The 18,545-nt window shown below is 40.7% G+C and overlaps 1 protein-coding gene and 1 long non-coding RNA gene across 2 annotated transcripts in view; both read right to left on the minus strand.

The window, feature by feature from the left end:
* The window catches only part of LOC123949200, a 34,948-nt gene extending 22,518 nt beyond the window's left edge, over positions 1 to 12,430 (minus strand). The window contains exons 1-2 of the long non-coding RNA XR_006820034.1: positions 11,967 to 12,430; positions 10,756 to 10,835 (exon numbers count right to left, since the gene is read on the minus strand). This is a non-coding gene — a long non-coding RNA (uncharacterized LOC123949200). The remainder of the gene's footprint in view (positions 1 to 10,755; positions 10,836 to 11,966) is intronic.
* Positions 12,431 to 16,084: 3,654 nt separating this feature from the next.
* DCAF13 (DDB1 and CUL4 associated factor 13) overlaps positions 16,085 to 18,545 on the minus strand; it is a 28,442-nt gene continuing 25,981 nt past the window's right edge. Inside the window, exons 10-11 of the mRNA XM_046025057.1 lie at positions 17,412 to 17,575; positions 16,085 to 16,730 (exon numbers count right to left, since the gene is read on the minus strand). Of these exons, the coding sequence (XP_045881013.1) occupies positions 16,643 to 16,730; positions 17,412 to 17,575 (252 nt within the window). The 3' untranslated portion in view covers positions 16,085 to 16,642. The remainder of the gene's footprint in view (positions 16,731 to 17,411; positions 17,576 to 18,545) is intronic.

An 18,545-nucleotide genomic window follows, 5' to 3' on the forward strand; every position in this document is an offset into this window, starting at 1 on the left:
GGGTGTGGTGCAAAAACAATGAATACTGTTACGCTGAAAAGAAATTTTTAAAAAGTGAAAAAAAAAAAAAAAAAAAGAAAGAGAGAGAGAGAGGTAAGTAGCCAAATGATGGGGCACTGGAACTGAAAAGTCCTGTCTAGTCAGGCTGGGGCAGCTGTTTGGGTTCAGGAAGAGCTGAAATTACGGAAGAATAGAAATTACGAGCAAGAGAAAGAGGCCAATGGGCACAGAACACACAGAGCAGATGCAGAAGGAGGCTCATTACCTTGTAGCTCTCCAGTGCCCAGCTCCAGAGCCCTGAAAGTCTGGCTCAGTGGTGGTTCTCGGGTTCTTGTCCCTGGGTTTCCATGAGATTTCTTCCCCACAGAATTCTTGAGCTGCCTTGAGGAAAATATCGTTCCTTGCAACAAAATGCTCCCTAATCTACAACAAAGCTATAGTGTGTTTAAATCAATGTATTACCTCAACCAATTATTAGATATTAATCTCTATATTTAGTTGCAGTAAAGAGATATTTTACTTAGTGGGAGCAGGAGAGAGGAAGTCACAAAATCATTCAGGCCTATTTTTAAAGCTGGCCCTAAAAGTGTATCTAATTTCCTCATTTGGTTAGGTTAATGGTGGGGGTAAAGATCAGAAGAGATGCCTTCCCTTTTTGTTGCTGTCAGTCTTCTCTTCGCTCCCTCATGTAGACATGGGCACATGTGTGCGCACTTTTCCGTCACTATTAGCTGATCTTCTCATGGGACTGTCCACCAGGATCTATAGCGTACCCGTTCTGCCTTGATGCCTTCAATTCTCACACCAACCTTCGTCTTTACCTAACAGTCACTCCTTCTGCCCCATGTCCTAGATCCCTAAATACGCTTTTTGTGTTCTCGGATCCATTCATCTTTAATATCTGTTAAGACTTCCATCCCATAACTTTCTTATCCCTCTGGCGAATATGGGCCCACACCTTATATATTATTGGACCTAGTGTCATCAATTTTGATAATGTAGTATTGTGGCAAAAGATTCTTTCATTAAAAGTGACGTATCTGAATGAGGGATCACAGATCTATTTTGAAAACAGCCCTGCTATATTTCTACTTGCCCACGCAATATACCAGAACTAGCTGGCATTTGATAAACATCATTCACTTGTGGAGGGCTTCTTCCTTTCCCAGTAGGAAGCTAAGGTTTTCCTCATAGGTGATGCTATGGTATCCTGCTGAGGCATCACAATGGACTGCAATGACTTGTTTTCAATTACTTGTCTATCTCCTTTGAGACTGAGCTCCTTTCAGAATCTTTAATAGACAGAATGCCAAGTACAGAGACTAAATATGGATTATAATAGGTCTTATAAAGGTTCTATTGTAATAGAACCTTTTGGGGTTCTTAAGAGAATTAAAAGTAAATTAGTTTAAGTGCATGCAAAGCGTTTGCAGTACTACGAGTGTTCCATAATCATTGGCAGTTGTTTTTTTTTTTAAGATTTTATTTATTTATTTGACAGAGAGATCACTAGTAGGCAGAGAGGCAGCAGAGAGAGAGGAGGAAGCAGGCTCTCTGCTGAGCAGAAAGCCCAATGCGGGGCTTGATCCCAGGACCCTGGGATCATGACCTGAGCCGAAGGCAGAGGCTTTAACCCACTGAGCCACCCAGGCGCCCCAATCATTGGCAGTTATTGTTACTAACACTTTAAGATTTTATTTACTTGACAGAGAAAGAGACAGCGAGAGAAGGAATACAAGCAGGGGAGCAGGAGAGGGAGAAGCAGGCTTCCTGCCGAGCAGGGAGCCTGATGCGGGGCTGGATCCCAGGACCCTGGGATCATGACCTGAGTTGAAGACAGACACTTAATGACTAAGCCTCCCAGGCGCTCCTAACACTATTATTAATAATAAAATTTGCTTTCTTATAACCAGGTTTCTGTCTGGGCATCTTTGTGTGTAATATGCCATTCAGAAATAGGTAGTGCAGAAGGAAATGAAATCTGACAGTTGGAGCAAAATAATGGGTTCATTTTTGGACATTACCTTCACTGCCTGTGAAGAGACCCAGGCATAAAGCTGACTTAAGACACACACCCATACCTGGGACGAAATTGTCAACTAAATGAAAGAACATTTCATTCATTCATTCAGTGAAAGAGTTCTTGGCCTTAATCCTAGCTATTTAATAACTTTGAAAGAATGGATCAAAGCAAACTTATGCTTACTTTAAAATGACACCAGGGATGCCTGGGTGGCTCAGTACGATAAGCTTCCAACTCTTGGTTTCAGCTCAGATCATGGTCTCAGGGTTGAATCCAGCCTCATGTCAGGCTGTGCACACTCAAGGTGGAGGTTGAGATTCTCTCCCTGTCTCCCTCTGCCCCTCCCACTCGTGCTCATTCTCTCTCTCCCAAATAAATAAATCTTTGAAAAAAATAAAGTCTAGGGGTGCCTGAGTGGCTCGGTGGGTTTAAGCCTCTGCCTTTGGCTCAGGTCATGATCCCAGGGTCCTGGGATGGAGCCCTACATCAGGCTCTCTGCTCAGAGGGAAGCCTGCTTCCCTTCCTCTCTCTCTGCCTGCCTTTCTGCCGACTTGTGATCTCTGTCTGTCAAATAAATAAATAAATCTTTAAAAAAAAAAGAAAAAAGAAAGTCTAAAGAAAACAATAAAATAAAATGTATGCACCATTAGCACTATTACATGTCATTATACTAAAAAACTGGAAAATACTAATCCACTATATGTTTTAAAACCTCCTCCACCAAATAATCAGATGCTTATTTAGTACCTTCCATTATGGGGCTTTAAGGGCCTATATAAATCACTGTTCACTGGGTTGTAATCAGTTTTGGATTCACTGCTCAAACATCCAAACTGACCATGAATGTTCGCTAAAGACTTAAGATACCTGATTTCCCAAGTATCTCTTAAAGACACAGTCCTTAAGTCTCTCTAGTACTGATATGTCACACCGGTTTTTAAAACTCTACATAATCTATTCTGCAACTGTGAAAATGTAGAAGACGGTAAAGGAGATGGAGGAGGAAGGAAGGAAGGAAGGAAGGAAGGACTGATCTATGTCCATATCACTAAATGGGTAGCAAGTAAGGGGAAATCTTAACTGCTCCTTCCCTTCCTTTTCTTCCTTTTCTCTTTTTTAAGAGCATTTTAAATTTTTATTTTAATTCCAGTATAATTAACATACAGTGTTAAATTAGTGCAGGTGTACTCCCTTCACTCCTCTCCCCTTTTTTAAGGATTTTGTTTTTAAGTAATCTCTACACCCAATGTAGGGCTTGAACTTAAACCTGAAATAAAGAGTTGCATGCTCTACCAAGTTAGCCAGACAGGCAAGCCCCTTTTTTATTTTCTTAAAATAAGATGATGAGTGAGTATCGTTTAAAAAAATGTTTTTTGATTGGATAATAGTCTGCTTTCTCTGGTTCCATCGAAGATAAGGTCTATAGCAGTGACCCAGTGGCAAGACTTAATAACAATGCATTTAAAGGGACTTTTCTTTCCCGAAGGTTACTATCAATCTTTTGTATTCACTAGCATTCCTCTATCTCCTTAAGAAACTCTCTCCTATCACCTCCATTCTTATTTCCCTCCTTTCCTGTTAGGGTTTCACCCTAACAACCTCACTTCTTAAAACATATCTGTGCATTTTATTCCAAAAGATTTTGACTGGTAAAGTTAAATTCAAAAAATGGTCAAAATCATGCTCCCCTTACTAGAAAGCTTGAATTACAGGAAACTGCTCACGTCTTTCACCAGTCAGGTTCTGGTGAGTGCAATTCACTGAGACATCACTATGGAAACCACCGGGTGTAGCAGGAGGTAGTACCAGTGACTCAGCAGGCGTCAATTCCAAGTCCATAGTACCCAATGCCCTGACCAGATGCCAGGCAAACCCCGTACTATGTCTGTTTCATTTTCTAAGTGGTATATACATTGACACTAGGGTAAGGTGCAAATCAGATTTCGGATCAGCCAAAACAGGAGCAGGAAAACTAGCAAGAGAAAAATCAGACTCAAATGATGAAAGAGAAAGAATAAATAAATTATACTTCCAGTCTACTCAACTTTGCAAATCAGTGAATGTTGGCCTCGGTGACTGGAATTGATTATTACTCAGGGGAGGCTGTAAGGAAGGATGTTCTTTCCTGCCAGGCTCACTCTTATTGCCTCTAAGTGTAAGATATTCCTAGATAATGAAACAGATTTCTTACCTTTTTTTTTCTTAATGAATTATAAACTGCTTAAAATTTGCAGTTTTGAATTTTGATTTAAAAGGAAGAAGGATCCCTGTTGTTATTTCTGTCGTGGCTTGGCTAAATTTGACCAAAGCAAGGTTTCTCAACAATGACACTATTGATATTTTGTACCAGATAATTCTTTGCTGTGGGGGTGTTGTCTTACGCATTGCAGGGTATTTGACAGCATCCCTCCCTGGCTTCTACCTACTAAACGCTAGCAACAACACCTTCCCTAGCAGGTATAACAATTAAAAAATGTCCAGACATTGTCAAATGTCCCCAAAGGTACAAAACTGGTCCCAGTTGAGAACCACAGGGCTAAAAGTAAAAAGCCCTGCTCTAAGGTAACTGAGAGCTATAAAGCCAGGCTCTTCTTAAACATTTTTAAGAAAAACAAAAAGTAAGGTTTTTTTTTTCTTTAAAGATTTTACGTATTTATTTGTCAGAGAGAGAGAAAGAGCAAGTGAGCACAAGCTGGGAGAGCAGCAGGCAGAGGAGAAGCAGGCTCCTCGCTGAGCTGGAAGCCCAATGTGGGACTCGATCTCAGGACCCTGGGATCATGACCTGAGCCAAAGGCAGCCACTTAATTTACTGAGCCACCCAGGCGTCCTGAAGAAGAAGTTTTTTATTAAACTCCTAAACTTTAGTGACAGAGGATTAAGACTCATTTCAGAAGTGATTCCCATTCCTGGGGAACTTGGGTGGCTCAGTCAGTTAAGTATCTGCCTTCAGCTCAGGTCATGATCTCAAGGTCCTGGGATGGAACCCGGCAGGCTCCTGCTAAGTGGGGAGCCTAATTCTCCCTCTCCCTCTGCCCCTCCCCGCTGCTTGTGCTTACTCTCTCTCTCTCTCTCTCTCTCTCAAATAAATAAATAAATAAGTGATTCCCCTTCCAGGCTATTTGCAATATGTGCCAAATGTTTGGGTTTTTTTTAAAAAAACATCATTTTATACTGCTTTTTTTTTTTAATACTGCTTTTTTATAAAGCCTATATGACATATTACTAAAAGCTCCACCAAAAAACTATTTAGAATAAACAAATTCAGTAAAGTTACAAGAAACAAAAGCAACATAAAAAATCTGTTATGTTTCTATACATTAATAATAAACTATTAGAAAAAGAAATTAGAAAACAATCTCATTTACAATTACATCAAAAAGAATAAAATACCTAGGAATAAACTTAACCATAGTGGTGAAAGACTTAAACACTGAAAACTGTAAGACCTTGATGACAGAAATTGAAGATGACACAAAAGAATGGAAAGCTACATTGTGCCCATGGACTGGAAGAACCAATATTGTTAAAATGTCCATACTTCTCAGGGCAATCTACAGATTCAATGCAATCTCCTTTAAACTTCCAATGGCATTTTTCACAGAACTAGAACAAATAATTCTCATATTTGTATGGAATCACAAAAAACCCTAACTTGCCAATGTAATCCTAACAAGGATGAAGCTAGAGGCATATTTCCTGATTTCAAACCATATTCTAGAGCTATAGTAATTAAAGCACAGTGTAGTGTTGGCATAAAAAAAGATGCCAAGATCAATGGGACAGAACAGAGAACTTAAAATTAAACCCACGCATATATAGTCAAGCACTGATGGCAAAGGAGCCAAGAATATACAATGCAGGCAGAACCTCTTCAATAAGAGTGTTGGGAAAATTGGACAGCCACATGCAAGAGAATGAAAATAAACCACTATCTTAAATCATACACAATAATTAACTCAAAATATGATAAAGACTTGAATGTAAGAGCTGAAACCATAAAACTCCTAAAAGAAAACAGGCAGTAAGCTCACTGACATTGGTCCTGGTGATGACTTTCTGTATCTGACACCAAAAGCAAAAATAAATAAGTGGGACCCTACTGCCCTGCAAAGGTAACCATCAACAAAACAAAAAGGCAATCTACCGAGTGAGATAAAATATTTGCGAATCATATATCTGAGAAGGGGTTAATATCCAAAATATATAAAGAACTCCTACAACTCAATAGCAAAAAACAATCCAGTTAAAAAATGGGCAGCGGCATCTGGGTGGCTCAGTTGGGTAAGCAGCCAACTCTTGATTTCAGCTCAGGCTGTGATCTCAGGGTCCTGGGATCACCCTGTGTGTCAGGCTCCAGGCTCAGTGAGAAGTCTGCTTCAGGATTCTCTCTCCCCCTCTGCCCCTCCTCCTGCACTCTCTTTTTCAAATAAATAAACTTTAAAAACAAACAGGCAGAGAATCTGAATGCGTATTTTTCCAAAGAAGACAAAGATAGCTAACAGATACATGAGAAGGCACTCATATTACTAATCATTAGGGAAATGTGAATGAAGGCCACAATGAGAGAATCACTTCACACCTTTTAGGATGGCTATTATTAGAAAGAACGAACAAACACAAGTGTTGGCAAGGATGTGGAGAAAAGGGGAACCCTCGCACACCTTGGTGGGTATGTAAATTGGTATGCCCATTATGGAAAACCATATGGAGTTTCCACAAAAAATTAAAAATAGAATTACCATATGATCCAGCAATCCCACTTCTGGATATATATTTCAAGGCACTGAAATATGGATCTCAAAGAGATAACTGCACTCTCATGTTCACTGCATTATTCACAATAGCCAAGACATGGAAGCAACTTTATTATCCATCAACAGATGAAAGAATAAAAAACCACATACACATACACAGTGTAATATTATTCAGTCATAAAAGAAGAAGGAAATCTTGCCATCTGCAACAAAATGGATGGACCTTGAGGGCATGTTGTGTGCCAGTCTCAGGCTATCAGTAACCAATGTTGTGGCTGAACCATCTCTGTGGTTCTTATTATGATTATAATTGCAAGATGCCCTCAGCAATAACCATCAGGAAACTTTGAAAGAAACAAAGTTAATTACTTATAGTACCTGGAAATTACATGGCGCATCTGTGGCTACACAGGGAGGTTGCCGGTAAAGTGAAAAAGAGAGGGCATGCATGGCCCTAGGGTTCTGATTTTATTAGGGTTGAGGCTGAGGGCCTAGGGTTCAGGCTCACTTTTTAATGAATTGTTTAAAGCAGAATAGAGGGAATTTAAAGTGCAGAAAGAGAAAAAAAAAGTGGTCATTTATCAAGACCAACCAAGATCTCTAAAATAAAGGAGATTGGTAGGGCGTGGGGAGGCGGTGGGTTGTGGCTGACTCTTTAATCCGGGCTGGCTAGTGTTTACTTAAGACAGCCATCTTTGAAGTAGACGCCTCTTTGAAATTAGATGGCTCAGCAATCAAACCTTAAGTCATGCATTTGCATTACAAAAAGAAAAGCCAAAGGGCTTATGCAACAGGGGAATTATACTAAGTGAAATAAATCATACAGAGAGATAAATATCTTATGATCTCACTTATATGTCAGTCTGAAACAAGATCAAACAAAAACCAACTCATAGATACAGACAAAGATTGTTGGTTGCCAGAGGCAGGCTGGGTGGAGGGACAGATGAGTGAAAGGGTGAAGGTGGTCAAAAGTTCAGTTATAAAATAAGTTATCCCAGGGATGTAATGTACAGCATGGTTACTATAATTAATAATATTGCACTGTTTATTTTAAAGCTGCTAAAAGAGTGGATCTTAAAACCTCTCATTACAAGAACTATAATCACGTATGGTGATCATTTCACAGCATGCACAAATATTGAATTGTATGTTGTAGATCTGAAAGTAATGTTACATGTAGATTACATCTCAAAAAAAGGTTTATCTTATACATTCATTACATCAAAATCTTTGAATTGAGAACTCAGTGGCCTTAAGTGATAAGAAGTAAAATGAAAAAGGATGAGGGCAAATAACTAAACTTTCAAAAGTGGTCAGATAGTTGATGGATGGTCAAGAACCCTGAAATAGTGTTTTTCCATCATTGAAAACCCTTGTCCATTTCCTTCAACAAGCAGAAAAATCCGTGGCTCTCCTTTGTGTTTTATAAAATTGAAGAAAAAACATAAAGAGAGAGATCAAGCAAAGGGGGAAAACTGGGGCTTTCTTTTTTTCAAAATTTCATTTATTTATTTATTTATTTTAGAGAGAGTGTGTGCAAGCAGAGGGAGGAGCAGAGGGAAAGGGAGACTCTCAAACAGACTCCATGCAGAGCCCAACGAGGTGCTCCATCCCAGGACCCTGACAATCGTGGCCTGAGTCAAAACCAAGAGTTGGAAGCCTAACTGAGCCGCCCGGATGGCCCTGGGTTTCTTAACTGCATGATTTGATACATGCACTCTCATTCCCCATCCTTTAATCCTGGTTGGGTCCTGCTGCAGTCATAGTGATTACTCTTCAACAAAACAATAAAACCCAAAAGGTATTTTGTAATATTTATTTGGCTTAACTTTAAATAGTTGACTGTATTTTTGTGTATGGGTATATTTTCATGATTTGACTCAATAATTCCAATTAGTTAATTCAAACTGAGGTGTGGTATGAATGAAAAAATAGCTTGCATATTTTCATAAAGGTTAATTTAAGCAGTTACAATGTAGAGTTTAATGGCTTGAATTTAATCAACTTTTTATTTTATCAAATAATTTTTTTGATGTTAGTATGTGTTTTTATTCATGCATGTGAACAATATACTTTTTAGTATTTCAGGACAAAATATATTTTATTTTATTTTTTTAAGATTTTATTTATTTATTTGACAGAGAGAGATCACAAGTAGGCAGAGAGAGGGGGAAGCAGGCTCCCTGCTGGGCAGAGAGCCCCATGTGGGGCTCGATCCCAGGATTCTGAGATCATGACCTGAGCTGAAGGCAGAGGCTTAAACCACTGAGCCACCCAGGTGCCCATCAGGACAAAATATATTTCAAAAAGGCACTCTCCTTAAATACAGACATTCTGCATTCTCAGGCTTATGGAGAACAAAGGAATTAGAAGAAAAGTGTTAAGTCATGAAAATATACAACTAAAATCATCAGTAAATAATCCACCAGGATTTCAAGTCTGGCTTTCATTTTATGTCAACAAACATTTAATGAGCACCCACTACGTGCCAATTCCATGATAGTTAATATCACTTAAGACCAATATTTAAATAGCACTTTGCAAATGAATTACACTTTCACTTACATTAAGTTCAAGATAAGTAAAAAATTATTGTGTGCTTACTGAATGATCTTTATGTAGAAATATCAACAGATCCTAATTCATAAGGACAATGGGTATGGAAGCAGGTAGCTGTGGCAGCCATGGAAATGTGCCCCTCAGATCTCCTTCCAGAGAGCGGGCAGTGGGGAGCTGAGTCTACTAAGAACCCCAGACCCACTACCAGACGCCGGCCCAACGCTACACTTCCCTCCCCTGTTTCCAGCCAAAGACTGAGCGCAGTAGGGGTCTTCGTTCTGGCCCATATCTGAGGGGTTAAGGAACTCTCTAATAGGCAACTCGGGCTCAAGGACTCACCATAGGCTTGGCTAAAGCTTTCTTAGAACTGCACTGCCGCCTGAGGCTCTCCTGTCACAGGCGTCAAGCCCACAAGTCCAGACAGAAGCCTCTCCCTGCACACTTCTGCTCCCTGCCTTTTTAATTTTTTTAATTTTTATTTTGGGGCTCCCTGCCCTTTCACCTTCACAGACACTTCCTTCCAATAAATCTCTTGCTTGCCTAACCCTGTCTTGGCATCTGGTTCTTTTAGAAACAGGGGTAGAGCAAGAAAAGAAGAGGTAAAGTGGAGTGTGAAGACAGGCCCACTCACTGCCTGGCTGAGAAAAACGGCTCCAGTCTGAGTGGCTGAGCCGCTGAAGATTTCAGTGTGGTGACCTAGGAAAATGTCCTGATGGGAGGAACTACCCTTGCAGGTGTGATGATTCAGGCATGTGGAGGAGACGAGGGCACAATGTCTCCAAAGACAGTGGAGTGGCTGGTTATTAAGTTGTACTGGTGCCTGGCAGAGAAATAATGAGAAACTGAGGGCCAACGACTAAAGTCTAACTGAGAATCAGAGACCGGACCCTGCCAGCTTACAAAGTGGCCCTTCCCTCCTGCAGTGAAGGTGCCAACAAAACCGAGGAGCAGACATGGGATCTGATCGCGAGTGTTGCAAACCTCCGTAGACACTTAAATGCTCAGGTAGTGTAGTGTGTTTTGCTAAGGACAGGGCTCTGGTAGGGAAAACCGAGAACTCTGAAATACGAGGAGGGAGAACTCCAAGGATATTGATGATGTGGGCACTGCAAATCTCCCTGAATTACTAGGGCTTGCAGAGGTGGTCCACCCCTTCCTAGTAAGAGCTAGCATTTCTCCTGCATGGGAAGACACCACACAGGCTGCTTCTCGGCAAGGGATACGCTGAGCCTGACAAGAAGAGAAACAGATTACACACCAAAAGAGCTACAAGAATTGGTACGGCAGGAGCCAAGGGAGTACCGCTGGGATTGAATTTCAAGGTGGGAGGGGCATAACACTGAAAAAGGAAGAATCATGTCTTTTGTATGGGATATGACACCCTGGCAAGGACCCCAGGGAAAGGGGGACACTCACTGTTAGGATGGCTCCTAGAAGCCTGGAGAAAGTGAAGGCCAATGTTGAGCCAAGTGGAAACACCTCGCTGCCCTGGCAGCCTGTAGAGGAAGAAAGAGAGCTGAGGGAAGTTGGCATGATGGGCGGATATATTATGTAAGGCAGAGACCATCAACTTATGTGCATGGGAAAGCCTAGGAGACACACCATTCACCAAGGGTTAATAGGAATGCACTGGTGAGAGGGGCACCACCATCATCAAAAAGTTCAGGGCTAGTTCTCTACAGCCAAGAACTGATGGTAGGAAAAGTAGTCTGAAAGCCCTTGCTCCCAAGCACATATCAGTAAGAGAGGTCAAGGGGTGGTGTTTAACCATTAGAAGCCAGGAAGTGATCATGACCAGCAAGGTTGAGGGGTAGTCAAATAGCCTTCATCTGCGGGGAGTTGGGGAAATCATTAAAGCATGTCCTTGAGGCAATTATTGGATATGCAATAATGATACTCTGACATCTACAGGCAGAAAAAAGCAAGAATGGAGGAGGCCGAGTGTAATCACAGTAAAAAGGCACAGTCTCTTGCTCAGCTACCAGACCTGAGTTGGAACTGCTAATTGAAGAGGTAGTTGGGACCTTAGGGGGAAGGACCTTGCAAAACCACAAGTATGATATAATGGTTTCTCATAAGGACTTACGGACATTTACTTAACTGTGCACTGAGGGGAAGAGGAATACCCAAATACTGCAAGGATTATTGGACCCAAGGTCGGAGTTGACATGTTATTCCCAAGACCCAAGGAGTCATTATGACCCTGTTAGAATGACAACTTATGGGGATCTTATAAATGGAGATCTAAAGTCTAATGTACAGTAGGTCGACTGAGTCCACGGACCTAACCAGTTGTCACTTCCTCAGTTCCAAAGTGTGTAACTGGAAATGATAGTGTTGGAATAACTACCACATTGGGTCCCTGACCCATGATATAAGAGCTGTGATAGGAAAAACAAGTAAAAAGCCTCTTATATCCCACCTATTTCCCCCCAACCAAGACAGTTAATCATAATCAATCTTGCACTAGGTAGGAAAGGGGAGATTAGTGCCACCATTAAGGACCCGAAACACATTGGGAGTGGGTGGGCAGGAAAGGAGCAGGTACGGTCTCTTTCATATCTCTGCTGAATCTGCCAGTCTGACCTCTGCACAAACCAGATGGATTGTGAACGACTGTAACATACGTCAATGCAAGTAGTCAAACATAGTAGCGCTGATCCCCATTGCTGTGCTGGACACAGTGCTGTTGCTGGAGCAGATATGCTGGTAGGCCTCAGGTACACGGTATACAGCTGCTGATTTAGCAAATGTGTTTTCTATTCCGGCTAGAAAAGAGGATCAGAAAGTTCATGCTCCCATGGAATAAACGGTATTCACTTAATTTTGCCCTTGGGCTATGAACTCTCCTGTACCCTCTCACAGTCCAGAGATCGAGGCTGACTGGACATCCCAGAGCATTTGTACATTATACTGATGACTTCCTGCTGACTGGACAGGACAAGCAAGAGATAGTTGACACGTAAGAAGTCCTGGTAAGATACACCGGGTCAAAAGGGTGAGAAATTAATCCTATCGAGGTTCAGCAATTCACTATGTTAGTGACTTTTTAGGGGTCCAGTGATCAGGGGGCATACCACAAGATCTCTTCCAAAGGGTAACTGCTGCACTGGAAGGAAGCATTGTGGCTGGTAGACCCATTTGAGTTTTTTAGGTAACGTATTTCATACCTAAGAATACCTACTGCTTTGGCTCATCTGCTACGAGCCTTGAGCGGAGCCCAAATCAGGAAATAGTTCTCTATCAGGTCTAGGCCATGGTACAAGCAGCCCTGACGCGTGGGTCACAAGACCCAGTAGACCTTATAGTGCAGGAAGCATGGTCGAAATGGTGGAAAAAGATGCAGTGTGGAGTTTATAGTAAGCCCAGTGGGAGAATCACGACTCTGGGATTCCACAGTAAGGCCATGTTATCTGTAGTGCAAAATTAGACCTTTTGAGAAGTGTCTTCTGGAAGGTGACTGAGCTCTGGTAGACACAGAATGCTTGACGATGAGCACCAAATAACCATGTGTCCACAACTGCCCATTTTGAGCTGAATTTAGAATCACCAAGATATAAAGCTGTATGAACTCAGCAGCAGTCCAACAGAAGACAAGAATGGTACATCTGAGACAGAGCCCAAGCAGGATCAGAGGGCACAAACAAGCTGTATGAGTAGGTAGCGCAGATTTCCACATCACCCAGCAGTTGCCATCAGCGTCGTACCTCCATTTGCACCAACAGCCTTGGGGGGGTAAACCAGCTGAAGGAAGTGATAAGGCCCAAGCTTTGTTTACTGAGGGGTTGGCTTGGCTCGGTATGTGGGCACAAGGCACAAATGAACCATGGCTGCCTTAAAAACACAGTAGTGAGGAAAAATCATCCTAATGGGTAGATCTATGAGCGATATACCAGGTTATCATTTTATGTAGAAGCAGCCTTAGATAAGACTCCTGGGCAGTGGTCAATGGCAGGTCAGGATGTGGAAGGAAAGGCTAGAAGATCCGACAAGGAAGTCTGGAGTAGATGTATATGAATGGACATGAGGGAGTCAAGAGTAAGTATTTTGTACAACATGCTAATGTTCACCAAAAGATTGACCATGGAAGAGGCACTGAAGCACCAAGTAAACAGAATAACTACTAGTCGACATCAGCCAACATGGAAAAGGCACACAGGGCACATGGGTAGAATGGCTTGTGGCAGAGATAGAGGCTATGAATGAGCTCAACAAAATGAAGTCCCACTTACCAAAGTGGATCTAGTTATTGTGTCTCTGACTGTCCTGTTAATGACAGAGACCAATGTTGTGTTGATATGGCACTATTTGTTCCCTAAGGAGAACAAATGACCACTTGGTGTCAACATGACTATATAATCCCTTTGATCCTAGAAGGGCCAGCAATTCATTTTCACAGACATACCAATGCCAGTATCCCCAGGTATCAGTCACAAAATCTCAGTCAGCACCACTCTCTGGGCATTAACAGAATGTCTAATTCACAGGCATGAATCCCACTCCACATGGTATTCATCTAGGGAACCTATTTCAAAACAAAGGAGTAAGAGACTGCACCCAACCAAAGGACCCCACTGATCAAAGCACATACGCAGTGCAGAAAAACACAATCTCACAGATTACTGGAATGGCCTACTGACATAACGTAAGCACCAGCTCAGATACAGTATGGTAAAAGGATGGGGTACCATCCTTTTGAGTGATAAATCCACTAAATCACAAACCTTTGTGTCCAGGGACCAAGAGGGAAAAGGAATGGCTCCACCATTCCTAGTGACCCACTACTTCCCATTCCTAAAACTCTGGGCTCTGGAGGGTTGGAAGAATTGGTTGCCAAAGGGGGACATACTCTTGCTACGGAACACTGCAAAAGTCCTACTGAACTCTTAAGTTATGACTCTCACCAAGGTACTTTAACTTATGTCCAGGGACCAAAAGGCTAGAAGAGTGGTCAGTCTCCCAGCAGGAGTACTGACTTGACCAGAGACAGTTAGGGGGAGATGGGAAAAATACGTGCAGAACACGGGAATCCCTTTGGTGTCTGCTGATATTCCCTTGCTCCACTGCAACTGTTAATGGGTATGTATAGAACCCTATCTGGGGAGGTTATGATTACCAAAGGTTCAGTCCCCTCAGGAATGAAGGTTTGGATCATACTGTTAGGTAAACCACCAAAACTTGCTAAGCTGACAGCGTAGATAAGGAAAATTTTAAAAAGACAACAGAAGACAGAGAAGATGAGTACCAGCTGTGGCCCTTCAGAGAGAGGGGTTACCGACCATCCAAATTCCGTCTTCTAAAAGAGATGCATGGAAAACATGGAGGAGTTGTTCCCCAAACCTGTAAGAAGTGGATCTGTACGGCACAAGGGGTGCAGCTATAGAAACGCTCTGCTCAGAATTCCTTCAAGAACTGGCTGCAGGAAGTACCGCTGATGGAGTCTTAGCTGAGGGGTCCCACCGCCACTACTGCATTACTGTTAAGGTCATGCTTCCCCACGACTGCTTCCTGCCACCGACTGGGCACAGTGAGGGTAGCAGTGCCGGCCCATTCTTGAATACGGGACTCCTCAGACAAGCAACTTTGGTTCCAGGACACCCCATCAGCCTGGCCCAACCTTTCATAGAACGACACTGCAGTCTGAGGCTCCTCGTAGTCCTTTCTTCCTGCCCTCCTGTCACAGGTGTCAAGCCTACAGTCCAGAGAGAGGGCTCTCCCTGCCTACTCCTGCTCCCGCCTCTTAGTCTTTTACAGAATAGTTCCTGCCAACAAATCTCTTGCACAGCTAATCCCATTTAGGTATCTGCTTCTTGTAGGACTCAAATTTCACCAAAGCTCATGTTTTTGGATCAGTTTTTGCATACATACATCTTTGAAACCACACCCAAACTAACAGCAGTATAGTGCAAAAGACAACTTGGTTCACCTTGCAAATCAAGTAAGTAAGGCCTATAACAGATCACATGAATTAAAAGGTAGATGGTTGACCTCTTCTCAGCCTTAAGAAAAATATGGTGAAATACCCAAGAAAGCATAAATAATACAACAATCATACAGCTTAAGAAACGAACATCAGTTAAGAGTGGAAGTCTCCTGGGGTGCCTGGATGGCTCAGTGGGTTAAAACCTCTGCTTTCGTCTCAGGTCATGATCCCAGGGTCTGGGATTGAACCCCGCATCGGGCTCTCTGCTCAGCGGAGAGGCTGCTTCCTCCTCTCTCTCTCTGCCTGCCTCTCTGCCTACTTGTTGTCTCCGTCTGTCAAATAAATGAATAGAATCTTTAAAAAAAAAAAGGATTCTTTAAAAAAAAAAGAGTGGAAGTCTCCTGTAAATCGCACCTTATCTTCCTCCCATTCTCCAGATTTTGATCATTCCTGTACATTTCTTTATATTTTTACTACAAATACATGTATTCTTAACATATATATATTTGTGTGTTTTAAAAAATCTCTTCTTTCAATTTTTTTTATCTGTTTAAGTAGTTTCCACAACCAGAGTGGAACTCAATGCCGGGCTTGAACCGATGACCCTGAGTTTAAGACCTGAGCTGCAATCAAGAGTTGGATGCTTAACCAACTAAGCCACCAAGGTACCCCTAAAAATCTCTTCTTTAGTTAAAATTTCCTAAAATCTGGGTTATATATACTCATAATAAAGTATACTAAATCACAATTTAAAAAAAAACCCACACAGAAGTATTTATGATTTACCGAGAATGAAGAGAAATTAGCAGAAATGGATCAAAGTTACAACGCTAAGAAAAGGATGTTTTATTATCTTGACCATAAATTATAATGATTATTTATAAAAGTGATATAAATGCAACCTGATTATCTTTAAAGTCTCAAAGAGCCAAATACAAATAAAGCACAGAAAATTAAATGAATCAAAAAAAGTTCTGACATAATTCTTCCACACATTGTATGTAATCACTGGAAGAATCATTGCAATAATTACCCAAAGTAATACTAAAGGTAACAAAAGAGATGTTTGGTCATAAATGTAAATTCAAATGTACAGTATATCTACAATAATAGATCAAAGTGTATCTGCAATTTCTAGCAGTAATAAACATGTTAGTTTGCAATACTGTATTCTTCAATGAAATAAGCAAGCAGATCAAGGATAAAATGTTGGATAGTCTTATCAACCAGGCCATCTTTCAGGACAGTTTTTCAGCGTAGTGTTCTACACATGTAACTGAGCTGTTTGTCATTATTCTAGAGCCAGTACTTTATTTGCACAGTCTGCACATCAAAATATAACAAATAATTATACATCAGGACTGGTAGGAATACCAAGTATTATTTCACAACTGCCACTACGTGTTTCTTCTTCTCTGACACAATTGCCACAGATCCAGGCTTGCTATGTTTGAGACGATTCACCTCCCTAGAAATAAACAAAATACACAAAACATAAGCAAGTTTATGAGAAATCACCTTAACCAAAGAAACCTTTCTTTAAAAAATCAGGGTTTTCTTTCACTAGAAAACTCCTTACTGAAAAAGAAAAATGTTTTCACAAGGAGATTGAGTAAAAAGTAGCTAGAAGTCAACTTGGTTAATTTAATTGTTTCTTCTCTCATCACATAATAGTGTCCTATTCCAAAGAGAAGACTATTCTACTGGGAAAATGGCAGTGAGCTCTGCTTCAGATTCAAAATTCTATGATGAATAAAAATTTTTCTAACATGTTTCAAGAAAGGGATGCTATGAGTTCTTTGCATTCTTAAACTTGGAAAATATACAATACCTCTTAATTCCAGCTTCACTAGAAAGAATTTCTTAAAACATTATTTACAATACTTTTTTTAGAATGAGCAAAAATGTTTCCTTATTTTGATGGAATTCATTTTTACTGGTTGACCTTTAAACATAATCTCGAAAAACAGGTAATGAAAATTCTCAGGTAATCCCTGTTTCCCCTTCAAGGAAGATTTCAAGAACATCTCTACTGTGTAACGGCACATAAATTATTCCCTTGAAAGGCATGTTTTTGTTTATTTCCAGTGATCTGAGAAGGGAAGTTAGAGAAGGGTACTGAGAGAGAATCAAATGCCCCAAATCATACTTTCGTCGGCGAGCTTCCTTCATGATCCGCTGTTCCTGGATCTGGCTGTAGATAGATTTTGGTAGATGTCGGTGACGAGCAATGCGTTTTATATGAGGATGATGTTGAAATTTCTCCTTCAACTTCTGGTTATAATCTTTGGCTGCTTTTTCTCGTGATGTAAGCTAGAAAAATGCATTTTGATATTTCAGTGAATGGTTTGTTCTTTTCTTCAAATAACAAAGCTAGGAAGCACTGTTTCTCCCAAAAACTAAACTTCTAGGACATGTGACCAAAACTGCCAAGGTAATTCTACCCTTAACAAGGTTATGTGAATCGTATCTCTGCAAACACTGGGCTGTATGCCTCCAATGTAGATAGATGCCACCAACTTAAAATATCAGTCCTGAGGGAGTAGGGTTATGTGGACCACTGAATCAGACCTTCTCTGGGCATAAACAACATAGAAAAAGCACCTAAATTAATTCCTCGACATTTTTCCGTAAAAATAACTACTAAAACAGAAAAAAGCGTTCAATCCTGTGATGACGTGGTCTTGTTTAACAAATGTTAAGGATATGATTTAGAGGAACTTAATGATGAACTGAAACCTGCACATAGTATGATACTTACAAATCATTAAGCCTAAAATAAAATTGCCTTTAATTACTGTTTATCGTATCTTGATTTTCCTTACTGAGGTTATGTAGAAAATAACTCACACTTAACCTTTTCTTTTTAAACTTAGTATTTGTTGTTGATAAAAATAATCATGTTTGATATGAAATGTTTCATAGCAGAAACATGAGACATTCAGAAGAACATCAAAAACAAAAGAAAAACCAACCATAACCTCCAATCCAGAGGTAGCCAGCCAATGATAATATGTGTTGTATCTTCACTGAATCTTCTTTATAGTCTGAAGATATCTATATTTTTTTAAGTTAGTGTTTCACTGTTTTTGAAATTAAAAGACCTCCCAGGCACTTGAACCCTTTATGTGCCTGATTACTATTCCTTTAACAGAGGAAGCAAGCATTCTCAGTTCTAACCTTCTAGTCTTTAGACCTTCTCTCCTTATCTCAAGAAAAACACAAAAAATCAAGAAGACTCTAATATTATCAAATATTTTAATTAACAAAGGCCTCTGAAGGT

Source organism: Meles meles, chromosome 1 (assembly GCF_922984935.1).
Source record: "Meles meles chromosome 1, mMelMel3.1 paternal haplotype, whole genome shotgun sequence".
Lineage (NCBI taxonomy): Eukaryota > Metazoa > Chordata > Mammalia > Carnivora > Mustelidae > Meles > Meles meles.